The sequence below is a fragment of the Phyllostomus hastatus genome, unplaced genomic scaffold (genome assembly GCF_019186645.2).
Source record: "Phyllostomus hastatus isolate PE091 unplaced genomic scaffold, TTU_PhHast_1.1 phas_scaffold_78, whole genome shotgun sequence".
Lineage (NCBI taxonomy): Eukaryota > Metazoa > Chordata > Mammalia > Chiroptera > Phyllostomidae > Phyllostomus > Phyllostomus hastatus.
Genome location: NW_025334041.1, coordinates 110,856,774 through 110,875,402, shown reverse-complemented (window position 1 = coordinate 110,875,402; position 18,629 = coordinate 110,856,774). Strand labels below are relative to the sequence as shown.

At 35.9% G+C, this 18,629-nt stretch overlaps 1 protein-coding gene across 4 annotated transcripts in view; it reads right to left on the bottom strand.

Moving 5' to 3' along the window:
• Positions 1-18,629, bottom strand: part of MAP4K3 (mitogen-activated protein kinase kinase kinase kinase 3) — a 124,734-nt gene that overhangs the window by 69,028 nt on the left and 37,077 nt on the right. For all 4 annotated transcript variants that reach the window (XM_045827407.1, XM_045827408.1, XM_045827409.1 and 1 more), the window contains exons 3-8: positions 10,169-10,259; positions 8,968-9,032; positions 6,539-6,594; positions 5,862-5,909; positions 1,843-1,885; positions 516-588 (exon numbers count right to left, since the gene is read on the bottom strand). In XM_045827407.1, coding sequence (XP_045683363.1) covers positions 516-588; positions 1,843-1,885; positions 5,862-5,909; positions 6,539-6,594; positions 8,968-9,032; positions 10,169-10,259 — 376 coding nt within the window. The remainder of the gene's footprint in view (positions 1-515; positions 589-1,842; positions 1,886-5,861; positions 5,910-6,538; positions 6,595-8,967; positions 9,033-10,168; positions 10,260-18,629) is intronic.

The window sequence follows — 18,629 nt, the reverse complement described above, 5'->3', positions numbered from 1 at the left end:
CTGTGGAGGCAACTAGTAGCATTCAAGATTAATGAGGGAGATACAGGTCATACTGTGGAAGATTCCAAATGCCAAGAAATGCATGTTTGATCTTGTGTGCAAGCAAGATATGCCAAAAAGATTTGAGCAAAGGGGTACTGTAAATAATGGAATGTTGAAACATTAGCCAAAATATGGACTAGAAATGGCGATGAAGATATTTTAAAACATCTGTGAAAATCCATGCCATGAGTGGTGGCAAGGGTTGGTTGGGTTTTTCCAGCAGAGCTGGAAAAGGTTCCCTAAAGACATATTAATCTTCACAGTCTTGTCTACTTAATGAAAATTAACATGGTAGAATATTTTTTGACTCTGTATTCCAGCCACAAGTATACACATGTCTAAATTACTTAATCTGCTGATAACCTTCTTAATGTTTTCATGCTCAAGTTTTTGATTTAGCCTATTTTTTGTAATGCTGTATTCAATAATGAAAAGAATACAGAAAGTTAAATTATCGATTAAAATGCAATTACCAGTATGGTGTACCAATGAAAGACTTCCGCTTGGCAATTGTAGCTGTTATCTGTGCAGACACTCCAAAATCAGCTATTAAAAAAAATGAGAAACATTTAGAAACCTGAGAGAAAGTAATACTTAAGGCAACATGAGAAGAGGCTTATATATACAGGATGTCTTTGAGTAAGGCACACAATGTTAACACAAAATACTAAATTGCTCATAGGAACTGTGTACTAAGTCATTAACAGGTAACTGCCTTTCCCATATTTAGAGGTGGTTTAGGAAAATTTTATGGCTTATATTAATTAGATACACACTTTTAAATCTAGTCCTGTTGCAACATATAGTTTTATTCATTTTATGACAAATATATTTTTGGATTTTTATTTCTTATTGTAATATATAGTTCAAAATAACTATTTCATATTTGCCATTAAATACTTTAACACCTAACAGACATGACTTTGTTTACAATGACTTTTTATACATGTTTCCTGTCTTAAACTTTTAAATTATTAAGGTTTTGAATTCTATTTTAATCATAACTTGACAACCAAAAATTACAAAATAAAAGTTAAGGCATCTATAAACACAATAAAATATAGATGATGTATATTATAGAACTGTATCCCTGAAACCTATACAATTTATTAACCAATGTCACCCTAATAAATACAAAGTTAAAGCATCTAAATTACATCCCTTTTAAAAAATATATTTTATTTATTTATTTTTAGAGAGAGGGGAAGGAGAGAGAATAGAGGGAGAAACATTGATGTGAAAAGAGAATATTGATCAGTTGCCTCTCATACATGCCCTGACCAGGGACCAAACCCACAACCCAGGTATGTGTTCTGACCGGGAATTGAACCAGCAACCTGTCACTTTGGGGGACCGTGCCAAACAAACTGAGCCACACCAGTCAGGACTAAATTACATTATTATATAAGTAACACTGTATTTTATTTTTAAAGCTAATGTAAAGAATGTAGGATTTTTGGGCATCACTGATTTTGCAACTTATTTACCTTGTTTTTTGGTTACGAGGCAATTTCGTACAGATTTCTTACTAGAAATCACATTCCTGGGGTGAGAGGTGTTTCCAAAGGTTAGTATTTCATTTTATCTTTACAACAAATCTGGCATACGTAGCACAGATTCAATTCCCATTTAAGAAAGAAGAAACAATACAGAGACATTATGTATGCCTCAGAATGAGATCTGCACCTAAAAATATATAGATGCTGCTAGGAGAGGGGAAACCTGGTCCTATGGAGGAAAATATAAATTTGCTAGTTTTGGAATAAATTTGCGTTAGTGACACAACTTTAATTTACTTACCCAATTTCACATGCCCATTATCCGTTAATAGAATGTTAGCTCCCTACAAAGTGAGAACATTTTAGTTACAGTAGGAAACATTTTATCAGATAGCACGCACAATAAATGTACGTATTTAAAATAATCACAAGTGGCAGCCTTAGACCTGGAAATACTTAAAATTTAAAGTATGCCCAATTAAAATGTTAAATCATTATATTCACAGAAAAATTACTGTTCAAATTTTAAGCAATTTGACTATGCTTATAAAATGTTCTGCCTTGCAAAAGCTGCTATTAACACAATATAAATGTTACTATGAAAGTGTTATATTAGTTTTCATCTAAATGTTATTTTCTTACTAATCAAAGATTGTCACTACACTAAAATGTTACCTTATACTGACATTTTCAACTCCTATTATATTTTAAACTTGATTGCTATATCCTGTTAAAAAATAAAAACAAATCTCTAACTTATCAGTTGAACCAATGCTAGTGTGTTGAACTGAACCCTGCTGCTCAGTATGTGAGACTGTCTATCTGTACTATGTCTGTTCAGGATCATTCAGGATATAAACAATTAGCCACAGGACCACAGAATTAAGATGTCACTTGTCTACGTGACTATGAGATATCAGAAAATATATATTGGTCTGTGCCCCCAGTTCCTGGCACAAAGATCCTGAAACCCTTATAATTTCCTGAGTGATAAGAGCTCTAGGAACATCTTTTGTTCTACTGCTGGGTGTTTTACCCTAGATCTTGACATACCACTCCTGAAATCTTTGTAATATCCTGGGTGACAGGAGTGTTTTCTGCTCTAGGTGAGCTTCTGGGTGGCTCCTGGAATGAGGTCACCAGGACACCAAGCCATAATTAGAAGCTTGGAAATTTTAGCCTCACCCCCATTACCCAAGAAGGGAGAGATACTAAAAATGGAGTTAATGATCGATCACACCTAGGTGAAGAAGCCTTCATAAAATCCCAGTAGTACAGGGTTTGGAGAGCTTTGGGGTTGGTGAACATGTGGAGGTGCTTGGAGAGTGGTGTGCCTTGGAGAGGGCATGGATGTTCTGTCTGTGGCTCTTCCCACACACCTGCCCGATGCCTCTCCTCCATGTGGATGTCATCTGCATCCGGTATCATATTCTTTAATAATCTGGTAAACATTAAGTACTCCCCTGAGTTCTGTGAGCTTTACAAATTAATGGAACCCAAGGAAGGGGTCTTTAAAAGCTTCAATCTAGAGCTGGTTGGTCAGAAGCACAGATAACCTGAGCTTGAAAACGGTGCCTAAAGTATGCGTATGTGTGTGTGTGTGGGGGGGGAGTGGCACAAAAGAGGGGAGTCTTATGGGGCTGAGCCCTTTAATCTGTGGGCTCTGGTGTTATGTCCAGATAGTGTCAGAACTGAGTTAATTATAGAACATCCAGTTAGTGTCACAGAAAATTGCTTGTTGTGGGGAAAATCCACACGTTTGGTGACCAGAAGTGTCCGAAGTGAAGTGTTCTATGTAAGTAGCAAAGGAGGCTCACAGGAAAGACATAGTAGGGAAGAACCTCCCTACACAGAAAGAAAATAAAACTGAGTTTTGTCCATTATAATGACTTAGTAGCATTTTAGCTACTTTTGCTTTTTGACCCAAGTTCAAAGATGGTAATAACTACTTTATTTCCAATAAGTTCAATGCTTTTGCAGGAGACAGAAATACTATCTCCCAAAGGTACCATAGGCTTTTTATTGATTTATTTTTGCCTTTTCTGAAACTTTTAAATGAGCAAGCAAAGGTAAGCAGCCTCTTTAGTCCAGGGTGCTATCAATCATGTAATTATAATCTTAGGGGGAAAATACTAAGAAACCCCTTCCTGCCCCACACAGAGGGTGAAATAATACAAGACTACATCCCTGATATTACTGTAACTCTATGAAATAAAGGGAGAAATATGAAAAAATAGAGAGAAGGGACCAAAGCTGGGATTTTAACTTGATCTAGACCCAAGCTATCTAGACTTAAGCCAAACTCTTCAGTTTGGTCTTTCTTCAGCTCCACATTAATTTTCCTGAATCACAGTTTATACCACATCACCTGCACTTACGGCCTTCAATACATCCTTCCTTCCACTCATCTATCCATTCCTCTTTCCCTGAGAGACTAGTAGCAATCGGGTGCTATTTTAAGCTCTGGGGTTATAATAATAAATAAATTCAGCTCCCAAGTATGAAAGAAAGAAAATCTAAAACCGAAAACTAACTCTCTCTTTTTCTCACACACACACACACACACACACACACACACACACACACGAATGAATGAATGAATGAATGAATGGACAAATGAATGAACCAACAAATGTTTCCAAGCCAAGTAGAGGTAAGTACTCTGAAGATTATAAAGCAGGAAGGCAAGGCTTCTCTAGAGCAGTGTAATCTGAGCAGAGATCTGGGAAAGGTGAGGGTGCAGAGCCATACCAAAATATGAGAGACCATGCTAGGGACAGGGAACAGCGAATAAAAAGCCTTGGAGCCAGAATAAGCTCAACATATTCCAAGAACAGGAAAGTTGGCATGGCTAGAAAAGAATGAGTAGCATGGAGAAGAGTGTGAGATGAGGTCAGAGAGAAAGCAAGGGCCAGATCACGCATAACCTTGCAGGCTATACTAAACCACTTGGATTTTATATTGTGTGTGATGGATGGTTTATAGCAGGCAAGTGACAAGAGATCTGATATTAAAAGATCACTTTGTTTGCAAGGTGAAGTGACTACAGAAGCAGGAACAAGGCAACTAGTTAGAAGGCTATGATCAAAATCCAAGTGAGATATATATACTAGTGGTCAAACAAAGGCAGAAGTAGTGATAACGGTCAGAAACTACCCAAAGGGGTCCAAACTCTGAAGTCTGGCACACGAGTCCTTGCATAATGAAGCACCAAACCACCCAGCCAACCCCATCTGCTATTATTCTCACATACAGTCTCTTCTTCTCAATAATGTGGTGCTGATTTTATGCTTTCTAAAATGACCCTTCTCTATCTGGCATCTGTACCTTTGCTCACATTGTTCCCTCTGCTTAAAAGCATTCCAAACCTCCATTATGACAAATATCTGCAAATCCTTCCAGATAACTTAAATGCCAGTGACACAGAACTTTTCTTGATTTACTCAAATTCTTATGATCTCCTCTCCCTTTGAATGCCAAAGCTCTTTGCTTATGTCTCTTTAGTGGTGTATGAAAATTACTTAAAGTAGAGGATATCTCAACAGATGATCTGAGAGTCCACTGAAATTTCGTGCACAATTTGAAGGCATGTGCGTAGGGGCATTCAGTTTCTGAGTAGAGGGTCCATGGCTTTCATTGGAGATGTGAAGGACAGCAGGGTACCAAAACCCAGAAAACATTAAGAACCTTTATGCTAGGGAAAACTTCAGAAAACAAAAGAGGAAGAAAAGAAACAGGAGAGAAGATGAACAAGAAAGAAGAGAAAAGTAAGTGAAAGGAGAAAAACATCTGAGTTGGGGAGACAGCGGCATCTTTAGGAACAACCTCTGTGTTCTGCCATAGCTCCCAGTTTACCCCAGTGCTAACTGCAGCACGTCCAGTGCACCCGTGCGCCTCTGCCAGTCAAATGAGAGACCATCAGAAATTATTAAAGGTTAATTTATCCATCTGGAAACATCATTAATGATGGTTCCTTGAGACTGCCAAAGTTTACTATAATTTTCAAAGCATGAATCTTCCTTTAACTTGATGAAAGCTGTAAACCTAATTTGCATTTTAACTACAAATAAGTTAAAAATGGGATATTAACCATTAATCCACAATTGTATACTTCAACAGGGTGAATTTTATGTTATATGAATTGTATCTCAATAAAGTTACTATAAAAAAGTAATAAAACTGTTAAAAGTATCACTCAATTTTACTACTGTAACATATTTCAGATAACAAATTCATCCAACAGAATGCTCAGTACAATTATGGTCAATGGTCTGTCAGAGAGAGGGCCCACACGGCAACAAAACGTATGATGTAACGTACCTTTATATCTCTGTGCATTTTTCCTTTACTGTGAAGATAATACAGTCCCTGGAGTTTCAAAAAAACAAACAAAACAAAAAACACCAGAATAATTAACAAGATTTTACTATAGAGCTCACTCTAATATTTAAAATGACCAACTAAGTATAAGTAGTAGTCTCTATTTTTTATTTACTCCTTACATAAAGTCTACTGGTAATCATTGATTTATTTTACTGATCTATCCTAATAAACAGAAGAATCAAGAAAATGAAAAAGGCAAAATAGCTCAGTTCGAACCACTAATTTTCCAAAGACAGATAATTTTCACTAAACTCTTCAAGTAGTTTGAAATAACTTAAAAAGCATATGTGCAATTAGTATCAGAATGAGTTTCAATTACCGTAAGAGTTCTCAATTTTCTAGCCTTTCTTTGGTATTAAGAGGAATATAAAAACATAAAATAAGAAATCCACAGTACTTAAATTTTAGGAGTTTATATTATCACATTGAGGCTTTCAAGTACTTATGTGCAGATGTAATTTGGGTTTATTACACAAAAAATTAAAAAACGTATTACCACTTCAGAGTTTACCAAACTAGAATAGTTAATCCTTACTTTAATTAATAGGTAGTGCACAATAATTAAACATTCACTTTAATAAAGACGGTTACTTTTTAATTAGCACTGAATTTACCTGTAGTGTTTCTCTGCTAACATATGCAATCTGAAGTTCTGACAGAGGTCCTGTTACTGTAAGACAAGAAAATTAGTAAAATTAGGTAAAACATGTTCTTCAAAAGTGACAACTTTTACAAGTTCCACTAAGCAACAGGTTTAATTGTTTAATAAACAATTCTAAAATGTAAGCTCCACCAGAGTAGGTAGAATTTTTAAAAATCTGATTGGCTGACTGCTGTACCCTCAGTGTTCAGAACAGTGTCTGGCATGGAAAAGTTGTGCAAAAACTGTTTAAAGAATGAATAAAGGACTGAAATAGTCTCTGAAATTAATTTTATTTTTACAACTCACTAACCAATATTATTTTTTAAATGTTAAAAGAAAGCATGTACAAGAAATTTAGCTAGTTTTTATTAAAGATTTTAAAAAACTGATGTTATATGTATTATGGCTCATTTAAAATTAATGTTTTCTCCTAAAATGATTAGCTTTATAGCTATAAAGTTAATATATGTTCACTTTCAAAAATCCAATCAATGACATTTGGAAAGTAAAGGTCTCTTCTCTATTCAAACTATTACTCAATAATAAGCAGTATCAATAGTTTGGGCTATAGACTACCAGATAATTTTATGCAGACACATTTTATATAAAGTATGTGTATGCATCACACACAAAAGCACAAATGGATTCATATTATACATACAATTCCGAAACCTGTCCTTTTCACTTATCATGGACACCTTTCTACATCAATTCATATAGTTTAATCATGTTGTACTATCAGAAAAATACAAGGCCTGTCCAGAAAGTATTCAGCCATATGCTACAAAAACCAGACATTTACTGAAGAAGATACCAGACACAAGAAACACTGTACATAACACAATGATGCCTCAGTCCTCCTCAAAGCAGGCACCTTGGAACCTCACAGAGTCCCCCCAGCATCTCTTCCACTGTTCAAAACACTGCAAATTCCTTTGTTGGAATTGCCATCAGCTACCCTGTTGTATTTTCCTGAATCTCACTGACAGTCTGAAATCTCTTCCCTTTCATAGGTGATTTTAGTTTTGGGAAAAGCCAGAAGTAATAGGGTGCCAGATCTGAGCTGTAGTAGGGCTGAGTCACCTGGGTGATTTGATATTTTACCAAAAAACTCTGCACGAGACATGATGCATGGGCAGGCGCCATGTCATGATGAAGCTGCCAATCACCAGTTACCCATAGTTGCAACATTCTGAATCATCTAAATAGTTTTCACAGAAGAATGTTCAAGCTTAACACAAAATCTGATGCAGATTCGTTGCTCTACTCCCTCAGTCATTTTGAATGTGACAGCTACACAGTGCACATGCTCATTCAAGGACATCTACCGCCCCCACTGAAGTACAGTGAAGTTGTCCTTGTTCACACATGTGCATCCAGTCCAGTTTCCTTGGCTGCCAGGTTACATCGATGTTGAACAAACTGTTCTCATTATATTAACAATGGCTGGACTTTTTTCCAGACTTCATATTTGTGTGTGCATCTATATACTTCACTATTACATCACTTTAGAGTAAAGAAATACATTCGCTGGAAGAGATTATGCTAAAAATCAAAGTTCAATGATGGGATCTTTTGCTAGACAGTGACTTTATAACAAGATATAGTAAAGTGAAGTAAAATGGAATAAATATTCCTATCCAAATAGCCTTTTAACATCTTTATTACAATCAGTCCCTAAAATTACACAAGAGGCCCCAAACTAGATACATGAGCTCAAGTACTATATAAAAAAATTTAGAAAAATTTTCCAAAATATTTTCTTAGAAAACTGACATCATAAATTAAGACATAACTTTATTTTGCATCTATCAAATAGCACACCTCCAGCACAAGAATAAAGCTACTCTGCAGTTTGTGACAGTAACCCATTAACAGAACTAAAACAGAAAAGGGAAAAAAAGATAGTAAAAATTGTTTATTTTACTTTAAAAGTCTTGTATACTATTACACTGAAATCTCAATGAAAAATGTTCCAATAATTTTTTAATTCCCCAGAACCTAGCATCTAAGATCGCAAATATTCAAATGATGCTTCTTGAATACGTGAGAGCAAAAGCAACTATCTTTGTATTAACACTATTCATTTCACAAATGGATATTCTTTAGGCTTAGTATTAGCCACCAAGGCCTTTGCACATCTTCTATAAGTCTGAGTTTGAAATTTTGAATGATCTATAATATTCCTTCTTTAGACTTAACAAATAATTCAATTATATGTAATTTTCCTACTTATAAACAAATGTTCCTTTCATCTATATACATCTGAAATACCTTTATGTATCCAAATAACATAATAAAACATACTTTCCTCAAAACAACATTAATATTTTAATACAGTATATCACCATATATTAAGAAATTCTAGTTAATTTCTATAAAATATAACTTTGGTCCTACCATGATAAATATCCTGTAAAGAACCACCTCCACAAAACTCCATGCAAATCCAAAGTTTATCACGCCTATAAAAAAAAAATAAGCATGTTTCTATCACATTTTCATATTGATAACATGGACAGTAACTACCTGTGCTGGGTTGTTCCACAGAATAAAAATTGATGCAGAAACTGTGTTAGTTTACTGAATGAACCACTTACTATTACAGTAGTTTAAAATTGGATGTGTTAAAGAGCCCATTCAAAATACCTAGCAGTCACTGTCCCTTTCTGAACTTCAGGTCTCCATTAAACCCACCCTTTAACCTTGTTGAAGATCGGGCAAGCAAAGCTCTCCAACAGTGGTTAGAATCACAAAGGGCTGGTTCCCATGCCTTTTCACAAGCTGGAAAGAAGAGGGCAAGAACTGCCCAGCCTTTTAGAGTGTTTTGCACCTGGATCATATGAGAATGGGAGCTGCAAGAAGTTATATCCTTATAGTATACTGAAACAAATCTGAAGACTTTTTAAAAATATATAAAAAAAATTCTCCAATTCTCCCTTTGGAAGGAACCTTTAAAACTAGGTCACAGCTTTACACTAAGTTGCATACAGAAGTGAATGGAAAAGCAAGATTTGTCCCTGAGGTCATCCCCTATGGGATATGACCTGGGGAACCTGGCTTGTCCTGCTAAACCAAAACAAGAGGTAGCAAATTCAGTCTTTCTAAATTTACTCAAAGACCTGAAGAAGAACTCAGTGAAATAATTATAGTTCTCAGTCCTTCAGACAAAATGAAGGACAGAGATGATGCAATATTCAGAGGCTAGAAACACAGAAGAAAAAAAGTTTCTAATAAAAACGTAACAGGAAGAAGTGCTCCTTTCTAAATTCACCCACGTCTAGAAGAAAGGGGCAGGCAACAGAACGGCATGTTTAGATCTCTATTCTATCTCCGGAAGGCTAACCATAAAAGTAAGTTTTTGCTGTCAGCTTCCTCAATGAGACCACATCCAGAATTCCCAAGAGTACAACAGACAATTACAGACTGTGATATTAGTTACAGAATTAACATAAATAAAAATTCCATTCATATGAAAATATCCTGTCTTTAAAGCAGGGGAAAAAACTACAAAACATGGACTAGAGCTAACTTTATTTTGTTAAATGATTAGGTGATGAAGAATCATTATTGCTTTTCAAAAAGGAGACAAACAAGGTACCTGAGATAGCTTCCAAAATAAGCAACAATATTTGGGTGTTTACAGTCTTTCATCATAATAATTTCTTGCTGCACAACTGCAAAGTCTTCTCCTAGAATTAAAAAAAAAGTATGTTGAGTATTTGATAAAATAAGTTCCAAAATGTCTATTCATTTCAAAATATAATAAATGTTACTGATATTATTTTTAATGACAATTTCAGTCCTTGCTTGATAGAAAGTAAAATACAGTGAGTGACTAAAACCATAAACTCTGGTCCCAGACTGTCTAATTCAAATCCCAACTCTGTACCTTACTAAACTGTGTAAATTTGGGCAAGTTACTCAACCTCTCTGTGCCAGTTTCTTCCTCTGTAAAATGGGGATAAAAATAGTAATCTATCTCACAGCACTGTTGGAAAAGTTAAACTAGCCAATATATGTAAAATACTTAGTGCTCGTTTGTGGGCCATCTGGTAACCCAGTACTGCTAGAGTATAGGCCTCTTGACCCTACAAAGGTCTGTGGAGGTACATTTGATACTCTTGGTGTATAAGAGTTTCTGCTCTTTGAACCACTTACCATTAAAGTAGTTTTAAAGTGGCTATTAAAGAACCCATTTAAAAGGTGTCACAGTCATTGACCTGGGGGTAGTACCTGTCCCTATGTAAACTAAAGTCTCCATCAACCCACCCTTTAATTTTAATGAAGGTCAACCTCAGTGAATTCCAGATAATTCACTACAATTTATACATTACTTTTTCCCTTTTTACCAAATAACATTTAATATAATTTTAGCACAAAGAAGTAATTCTTTTTGAAGTTAGGGCAGGAACATTAATATACCAAGAGTGTCAAATGTACCTTCACAAACTCTTTGTAGGGCTAAGATGCCTACACTTGCAGTTACTGGGTTACCAGATGGCCCACAAACAACAGGCTTAGCCTGTATTCCAATGCGTTGCTCCAACTGTGCTGGGATGCAGAATGGGGCTGGATTTGAGCCAGGTCAGACTATTAGCAAATCGTCTGTCTTCTACTCCTTCTCTGCCCAAATTCTTCAAAGTAAGATCTGGCAATGATATAGCAGGGTCACATGCTGTGGCTCCTGAATGAATACTTGTTGTAGAGAAAAGAGAGAACTGTAGTGAATGCAAGTGTGATGCACCAGAGACTATGTAAAAAGAGAGCAAAGGGAAGTGTAAGCATTTAACTCAAAGTAACTTTGTACTACTATTTCAGTTTTTAAAGTATTACATGCTTGAAGACCTTGATTAAATGTGTATTAGGCTGAGTAAAAAACAGAAGTCTTCCAAAGTACCCCTCAAATCATAAGTATGAGGCTGTTAGAGCAAGATGTAACATCTCTGGCCTTGGTATTTTCCTACTGCAAATGTGACTGTCTCTAGAAGTGGCACAACCATGAACCACCAGACCCAGTATCAAAACTCACCTTAGTGCCCAGTTACAAGAGAAGTAATAAAGAACAGACTGTATGTCAGGTTCTTAATTTCTGCAATGAAGTGTGTACAGAATCAAAGATCTCCAAAGGGAGAATAGGAAATTTTTATGCTTTCAAAATTTCAGAAGTCACTGAACTGAGATCCTCTTCTGAATTCACCTGCCACCATTAAGAATTACAGATTTTTAGTATATTAAAAAAATCCAAGTTAAAAATAATAAAGCCAAAATAAGACTAATACCAATTTTCAGGGATAGACTAAATTCTTTGAAAGTTCTAAATTTTGCATTCTCATTTGCCTCTCAATTATACTTTTCCCCCGATCTGGTGAAAGGGTTATACGAGAGCAAAGTAGTTGAAGTCAGAGTGAACGCCAGGACTTTAGTTTCATGGTCAGACAGCAACTCTCTTTCTGGGGGTAGTAGCCCTGAGAGTTTAGCAGTCATCACACAAACTCAAAGGGAACCAGTTTCAGAATAAAGCTGATCAGAAAACACTGAAAAGGAACAGGAAAAGAGGAGGAGAAAGGCACATGATGACGTAACTGAGCTACCTCAGCTGTCTCTCTAATTTTCAGATACACCCATATATAACCAATAGATTCCCTGCACTATTTAGACACCTTGACTTGTGGTTTCTCTTACAACTGTAAGCATCATGACTTCTACAGCGATCTCTGTACCTATCTCTGCCCTTATGACACTGTAACAATGTCTGCATGTCCCTGTCCTTGCTAGAGTAATTAGGTCCTCTAGGACAGGATTATGCCTAAATCATCTTTGCATCCCTAGCACCAAATGTGTGATTAATAGAATAGTTGCCTGAATTAATCTACAATACCTCATAATTCTTCTCCGTGATAACTAAATCAGGTATACTGCTTTTTGTTTAATTTCATCCAGTTACACAATTAATTGCTTACGTACTACTCCTGTGCTTTCTACTGAAACCTATAAGTGGCTTTAAGTCTTCAACTACCTCTCTTCCATAAAATGGTTTTGTTTATTGATTGATTGATTGATCTCTAGAGAGAAAGGGAAGGGAGGGAGAAAAAGAGAGAGAAACATCAACGTGTGGTTGTCTCTAGCATGTCCCCAACTGGGGACCTGGCCCACAACCCAGGCATGTGCCCTGACTGGGAATCAAACTGGTGACCCTTTGGTTTGCAGGCCAGCATTGAATACACTGAGCCACACCAGCCAGGGCCCATAAAATGTTTTTGATCCAAAGTACATTATCTTTTTCCTAGTAAGTCATTTCCATGTGATCCTAAGAATGGTCAAATAAAATTCAACATTTTTGTGGGGGAAAAATCCAAAGCAATAATCTACAACACAATTTTAAAAAGTAACTGGAAAAGACAGGTTTGGATAGGAATAAAGAAAGCAGAATTTAATACATTAATAATCCAAAGGAGCCTAATGGTAGATTTAAAGAACTTTCTTCAAAACTCAAGAGAAATAGATTCCAAAGAATAATGAACAACTTCCTCACCCAATTCTAGAACACTTAATAGAATACAGGGGAACAGAATGATTAGACCACATAATCTCTAAAAATAATTTCCAATTCTAAGACTTTCTGATAAAATTTTTAAACATTAAAGTGAAGAATACGTCTTCCAGAAGATGGCAAAACAAACAAATGTGCAGTTGAGGAAAAATAGGTAAGCTTTCAAGTAGAGCAAGCAGATAATGAATAAACCAAGTAAAGAGAAAAATACAAACTAACACATGCAAAAATCTTAGAGCATGACAATATTAAACAGTCAATAAATGTTAACTACTTGTAGTAGACCAAACAATGACCCCAAAGGTATCTAGGTCCTAATCCCAGATACCTGGGAAGATACTTACAGATAAAGGAGTTTCACAGATGTGATTAAATGAAGCAGCTTTAGGATGGGGGATTTTCCTGAATTATCTACACAGGCCCTAAATGTAATCACAAGTGTCCTTAATAAAAGGAAGACTTGACTGAAAGAGGACAATAAGCAAGATATTGGCTTTGTAGATAAAAGGAGCAGCCAAGAATAAAAAAAAAATGCAAGGAATGCAGCCCTAAAAGCTAGAAAAGGCAAGGAAATAGATTCTCCCTTAAGAGTCTCCAGAGAGAGTGCAGCCCTGCTGACACCTTGGTCTTGACCCAGTGAAACTCACTTTGGACTTCTGAATTCTAGAACTTTAAGAGAATAAATCTGTGTTGTTTCAAGCCACCAAGTTTGTGGTAATTTGCTCACTAGCCATTAGAAAACTAATATACGATTACTATTAACATTATTATTATTATTATTGTGGCAGAGCTGGTTAGCCATTCACAAATAATCGGTGCTCTCACTTCCATAATGTGGAAGTTATTGGTGGGAGGCAACCATCCAGTGAAAGATCATTTCCCAGTCAACGTGAATACTGATGTGCTCAAGGGGCTTGTTCTTTTCAGTGGGATGTGAGCAAATGTACCAGTGAGCTACACGACACTCTGAGACCTCAGAAAATGTAAGAAGTCTTGGTCCCCGAGTCACGAAAAGAGTCATCAAATAACTTGAACATCTGCACTGAACAACTACATAAACTTTGAATAAAATGTAATTATATTAAGCCACTGATATATTCTAGTTTAGTTATTACAGCAATAAACATTATTCTAACCTGTTATGGGCTCTTCACTTATATATCTTCCAGCTTCCACTCTATTTTAAACACAGAGAAGTGGAAATGACTATCTGTGCTTTGTGCTAAAATATTTTAATAATAAGACCAGTTTTAATTTACCTTTTGATGTGTGATACATTCCAAATACGTAATAGATAAACTCCATGTCATATGCAGAAACAACTAACAGAATTGAAAGTATTTCAGTAATCCAAGCCCTGGCTGGTGTAGCTCAGTGGATGGAGCGCGGGCTGGGAACCAAAGTGTCCCAGGTTCGATTCCCAGCCAGGGTACATGCCTGGGTTGCAGGCCATAACCCCCAGCAACCGCACATTGATGTTTCTCTCTCTCTCTCTCTCTCTCTCTCTCTCTCCCTCCCTTCCCTCTCTAAAAATAAATAAATAAAATCTTAAAAAAAAAAAAAAAAGAAAGTATTTCAGTAATCCATGGTTCTCTTCCCACAGCTGATTCTCTTCCACAAGTCGTTGGTAACTATCTCAAACTGCCAGAGTACCAAGAAATACTGAAATCCAATTATTTTTAAGAGCTATCAGCATACCAAGAAATCCAATGGCTGATTTTAAAAATATAAATTAGCATTAAGTAATTTTAGTAAGTAACTTTATATAATTATAAAGTATTTTTTGTAAAACACCAAACCAATGCCCAATTCTTAGTCTTTGGAAAAATGCTCAAGCCATAATTCATACCACAAAGAAATATAAAGGAAGTGTCTAATAATCTTGACTTTTAGCTATTTCAATTGAAATAACAAAAATAATTACAATAACAATATTACTATTTTTAAATATTAAGAACAAAGAAAATCACTGTTCAAATATTTCACTTGATGAAAATAATATATAAGCTTATTTATTTGGCCATATTTTAGTAAGAGTTCATGATTAATAATGGTTAAGAGAAGTATCATATTTGCCTAAATTGTTATGAATCAACTTTGAACTTGGGTTCAACAGGATAAAAAGAAAAAAATCTCCTTGCTGAAACTCAACAGTAAAAGATAAGATTAAAACATCCTGTTTGGTGTGCCAAAATAGTTTGCTGAATGATTAGGTTGTTTTTGGTTTAAAGAAAACATGATCCCCGCTCCTAAAAAAAAAAACTCCTACTCCAATCCAGTGTTTCTCAACCTTATTTTCCTAATGGCTTCTCCCCATGAATTTTAATACCACAGATATTCTGTATAGCTGCTTATGTACTGTATGTATATTTGTGCTTTATATATATAGAGTAGGGCTTTTTTTTTTTTAACCTCTAAAGAACAGATTCCTCCCCCTTCTCATTTTAAAAGTAGATCTGAGAGAAGATGGTATCCAAGTAGCAAGGAAAGAATGGCTTAACCTGAGATTCCTGACTAATCTGCTAGGTGTTTTTTTCTTACCTGGATCCCGCTCTTCTTCTGAGAGATAGGTTTACCAATGTAGCTCTGATGGAAGATCCAAAGTAAGGTAGGTACCCACATCTCAAAAGTGAATTCCCAGTACCAGTCCTCTCTATTATATATATATATATCCCTCCTACTCTATTGAATATTATGGTAGCATTCCTAGAGTTTCTCTATGTAAAGCAGGTCTGCAGTAGATTAAAAAAATGTTTTTGGCACAGGAACAGAAAAAAGAAAAATAAAGTGCAGTATAGATTTTAAACTAAGTGAAAAACACAGTGGTAAAAATTTCTCGCTCTTTATCATGCTTACCAAGAAGAACCACAGTCTGTTCCTAATCTGTTAAAAAGAAAATCTCTCTGTCCATAAGGTAAAGTCTAAATCTTTGAGCTAACATTTATTGTTCTCCATGAACTACCATCAATCCACTTTTCACTATTTCCACTATTTCCCACTATGCTTAAGCAGAGCACACCACTCTGGTCAAATGAAACAATTTCCCAAACTGGCCCAGTATGCCAGCACCACCACTGCTTCCACGCTACCCTTATATTCCCCTATATTGCTGGCACAATGATAGCCAGCCTTCAAGGCTCAGGTGCACTGTTCCTTTCTTCCTTACACCAAGTGAATCAGGATATATTAGCTACTCTATCCTATTAGTGTCCTATCACAGGACATCTTGTCTAGACATTCCCTATATGGAGTATTTCACAGGGTGAACAGTCAAAGCCAGCTGTTCAATGAGCTGTGAATTAAGTGCTTCTAGTCATAATCACCACCATTCCTTATTGCACAATTCACATACACACACACTTTGCTTGAAGGGTGCTACCTGCATCAACACCTAGTTTTCACACTGGGTAACAAGCTCCTTGAAAGCAGATAGCATGTCTTTGTATCTTCTAACTCAATAATGCTAAGTAAATATTTATAGTAGAGACATAAAGGGCTGGGAATGAGGAGGAAATTGCAGATACACTAAAAAATCCTGTTATTTGCTTTCTTATTTCTGAGCATTATTATTACTTTTAAATGTATAATCTTCTAATTTGTCCAGTATAGTCAGCCTCAAGCCCATAAAATGGCTCTAATATATTAAAGTGTAGCTAAGCAATCCATGATTAACCTTACAAAGTAATCATCATAAATGATGTAACAACAACTTTCTTCGTTGTGGCAGTAAACACAGAATAGCACTGAATAAACAACTGGTGGTAAGGGAGCTGCTCAAGTACTCCAGGGAGAGAGGGAAAAGCAGCCACATAAATAAGTACCCTGGTGTTTTGTCACTCTATGATGAAAATAAAGTGGAGGAGCACCTCCCCCACCTCTCAGGACAGAAAAAACTAATGTCAAAAGCTGACAAGAAAGACTTGTAAAATATAGCTTTGGAGATCCATGAAAAAATAGTAAATGTTGCTCTGATGGAAATAAAACATAATACTGTATTTCCTCATTATGAATTTCCTACTCATCAATCTCAGTATTTTTCATTGTGTCTGAAAAGGAATGAGTTTCCCCATTTAAAAGGAACAAGTTTCTCCCACAGCTGCTACTTAATCAGTTATCTGTTTGTATATTCTAGTTTAATAAGCAGTATTGCAAGTTAGTAATTTTAAACAACTTTAATTAAATACTATTTTTTAAAGTAAAAAAACTAAAGAATAGACTAAAAATCAGAGGAATCAGATCCTCAAAAAGGATCTGTGACTTTTTGGGCAAATTATAAATACTGTTACCTATTTTTCTGCAATATTAAATGTATTAGGCTTGAGAGAGTGTTCACACAACACCTCCCCACCACCAGTTATTTCCTATGACAAAAGTTTTAAAAGTTGTAAAACATCTGACAACCACTGAGACAGGTGACCTAAAAAGTTCCTTATGGCTCTAAAATTCTGACTTTAGCTCTGGCTGGTATGGCTCCATGGATTGAGAGCTGGCCTGCGAACCAACGGGTCGCCAGTTCAATTCCCAGTCAGGGCACATGCCTGGGATGCAGGGGGTGAGTGAGATGCAACCACATACTGATGTTTCTCTCCCTCCCTCCCCACTCTCCAAAAATAAATAAATATAAAAAATCTTTAAATAAGATAAAGGTATGACTTTAAAACACAGAAAAATGAAAGACTTAAGAGATCCATTCTTGGGAGAAGTAATGTCGGAGGCTCTATCTGTGCTGTTATTCCAGACTGACAAATGGCCAGGCAGCTTTTCACTCTCTCTATTAGTTACTTGAGACTACTATCTCCATTGTACGCCAGAGTGTGAAGAAGAGCTTGCTAATTAAACTGATTACATTATACTATTCATAAAGAAATCTATTTGCTGGTTTATCTTTTGGTTTGTTTATGACGCATCAATTTCACCACAAAAGATGTCCAATTTGAGCAAATATACTGGTTTTGAAGAAACACATTTTACCTCAATGAAGTTCACTTAGTACTCATTAAATGTGAATAAAACTCACTTAGCTTGTTAAGTGGTGGTTCTGCCACTAAAGATTTTTCACATACTGCCCTTGCTGGTATGGCTCAGTGGACTGAGTGCAGGCCTGTGAACCGAAAGGTGGCCAGTTCGATTCCTAATCAGGGCACATGTCTAGGTTGTGAGCCAGGTCCCAATTAGGGGCATGTGAGAGTTAACTGATTGTTTTATCTTTTGCACATCAATATTTCTCTACCTCTTTTTCTCCTTGCCTTCCCCTTTTTCTAAAAATAAATAAATACATAAATAAATAACATCTTTAAAAAAAGATGTTCCTATACTAGTTCTCAAAAACTATACTTGTATATACATTTTTTAATTAAACAAACATCCAGCAAACCTGATAACACAGTTTCCATACCACTGCCAACTTCTGAAAGTAGTGAAAGAGGAGGCTACATTGCCAGGGCTCAAAATCTCAGCTTGCCACTAATTAGGGCCAGTTACTGAAACTTTCAGTGCTTCTGTTTCCGTA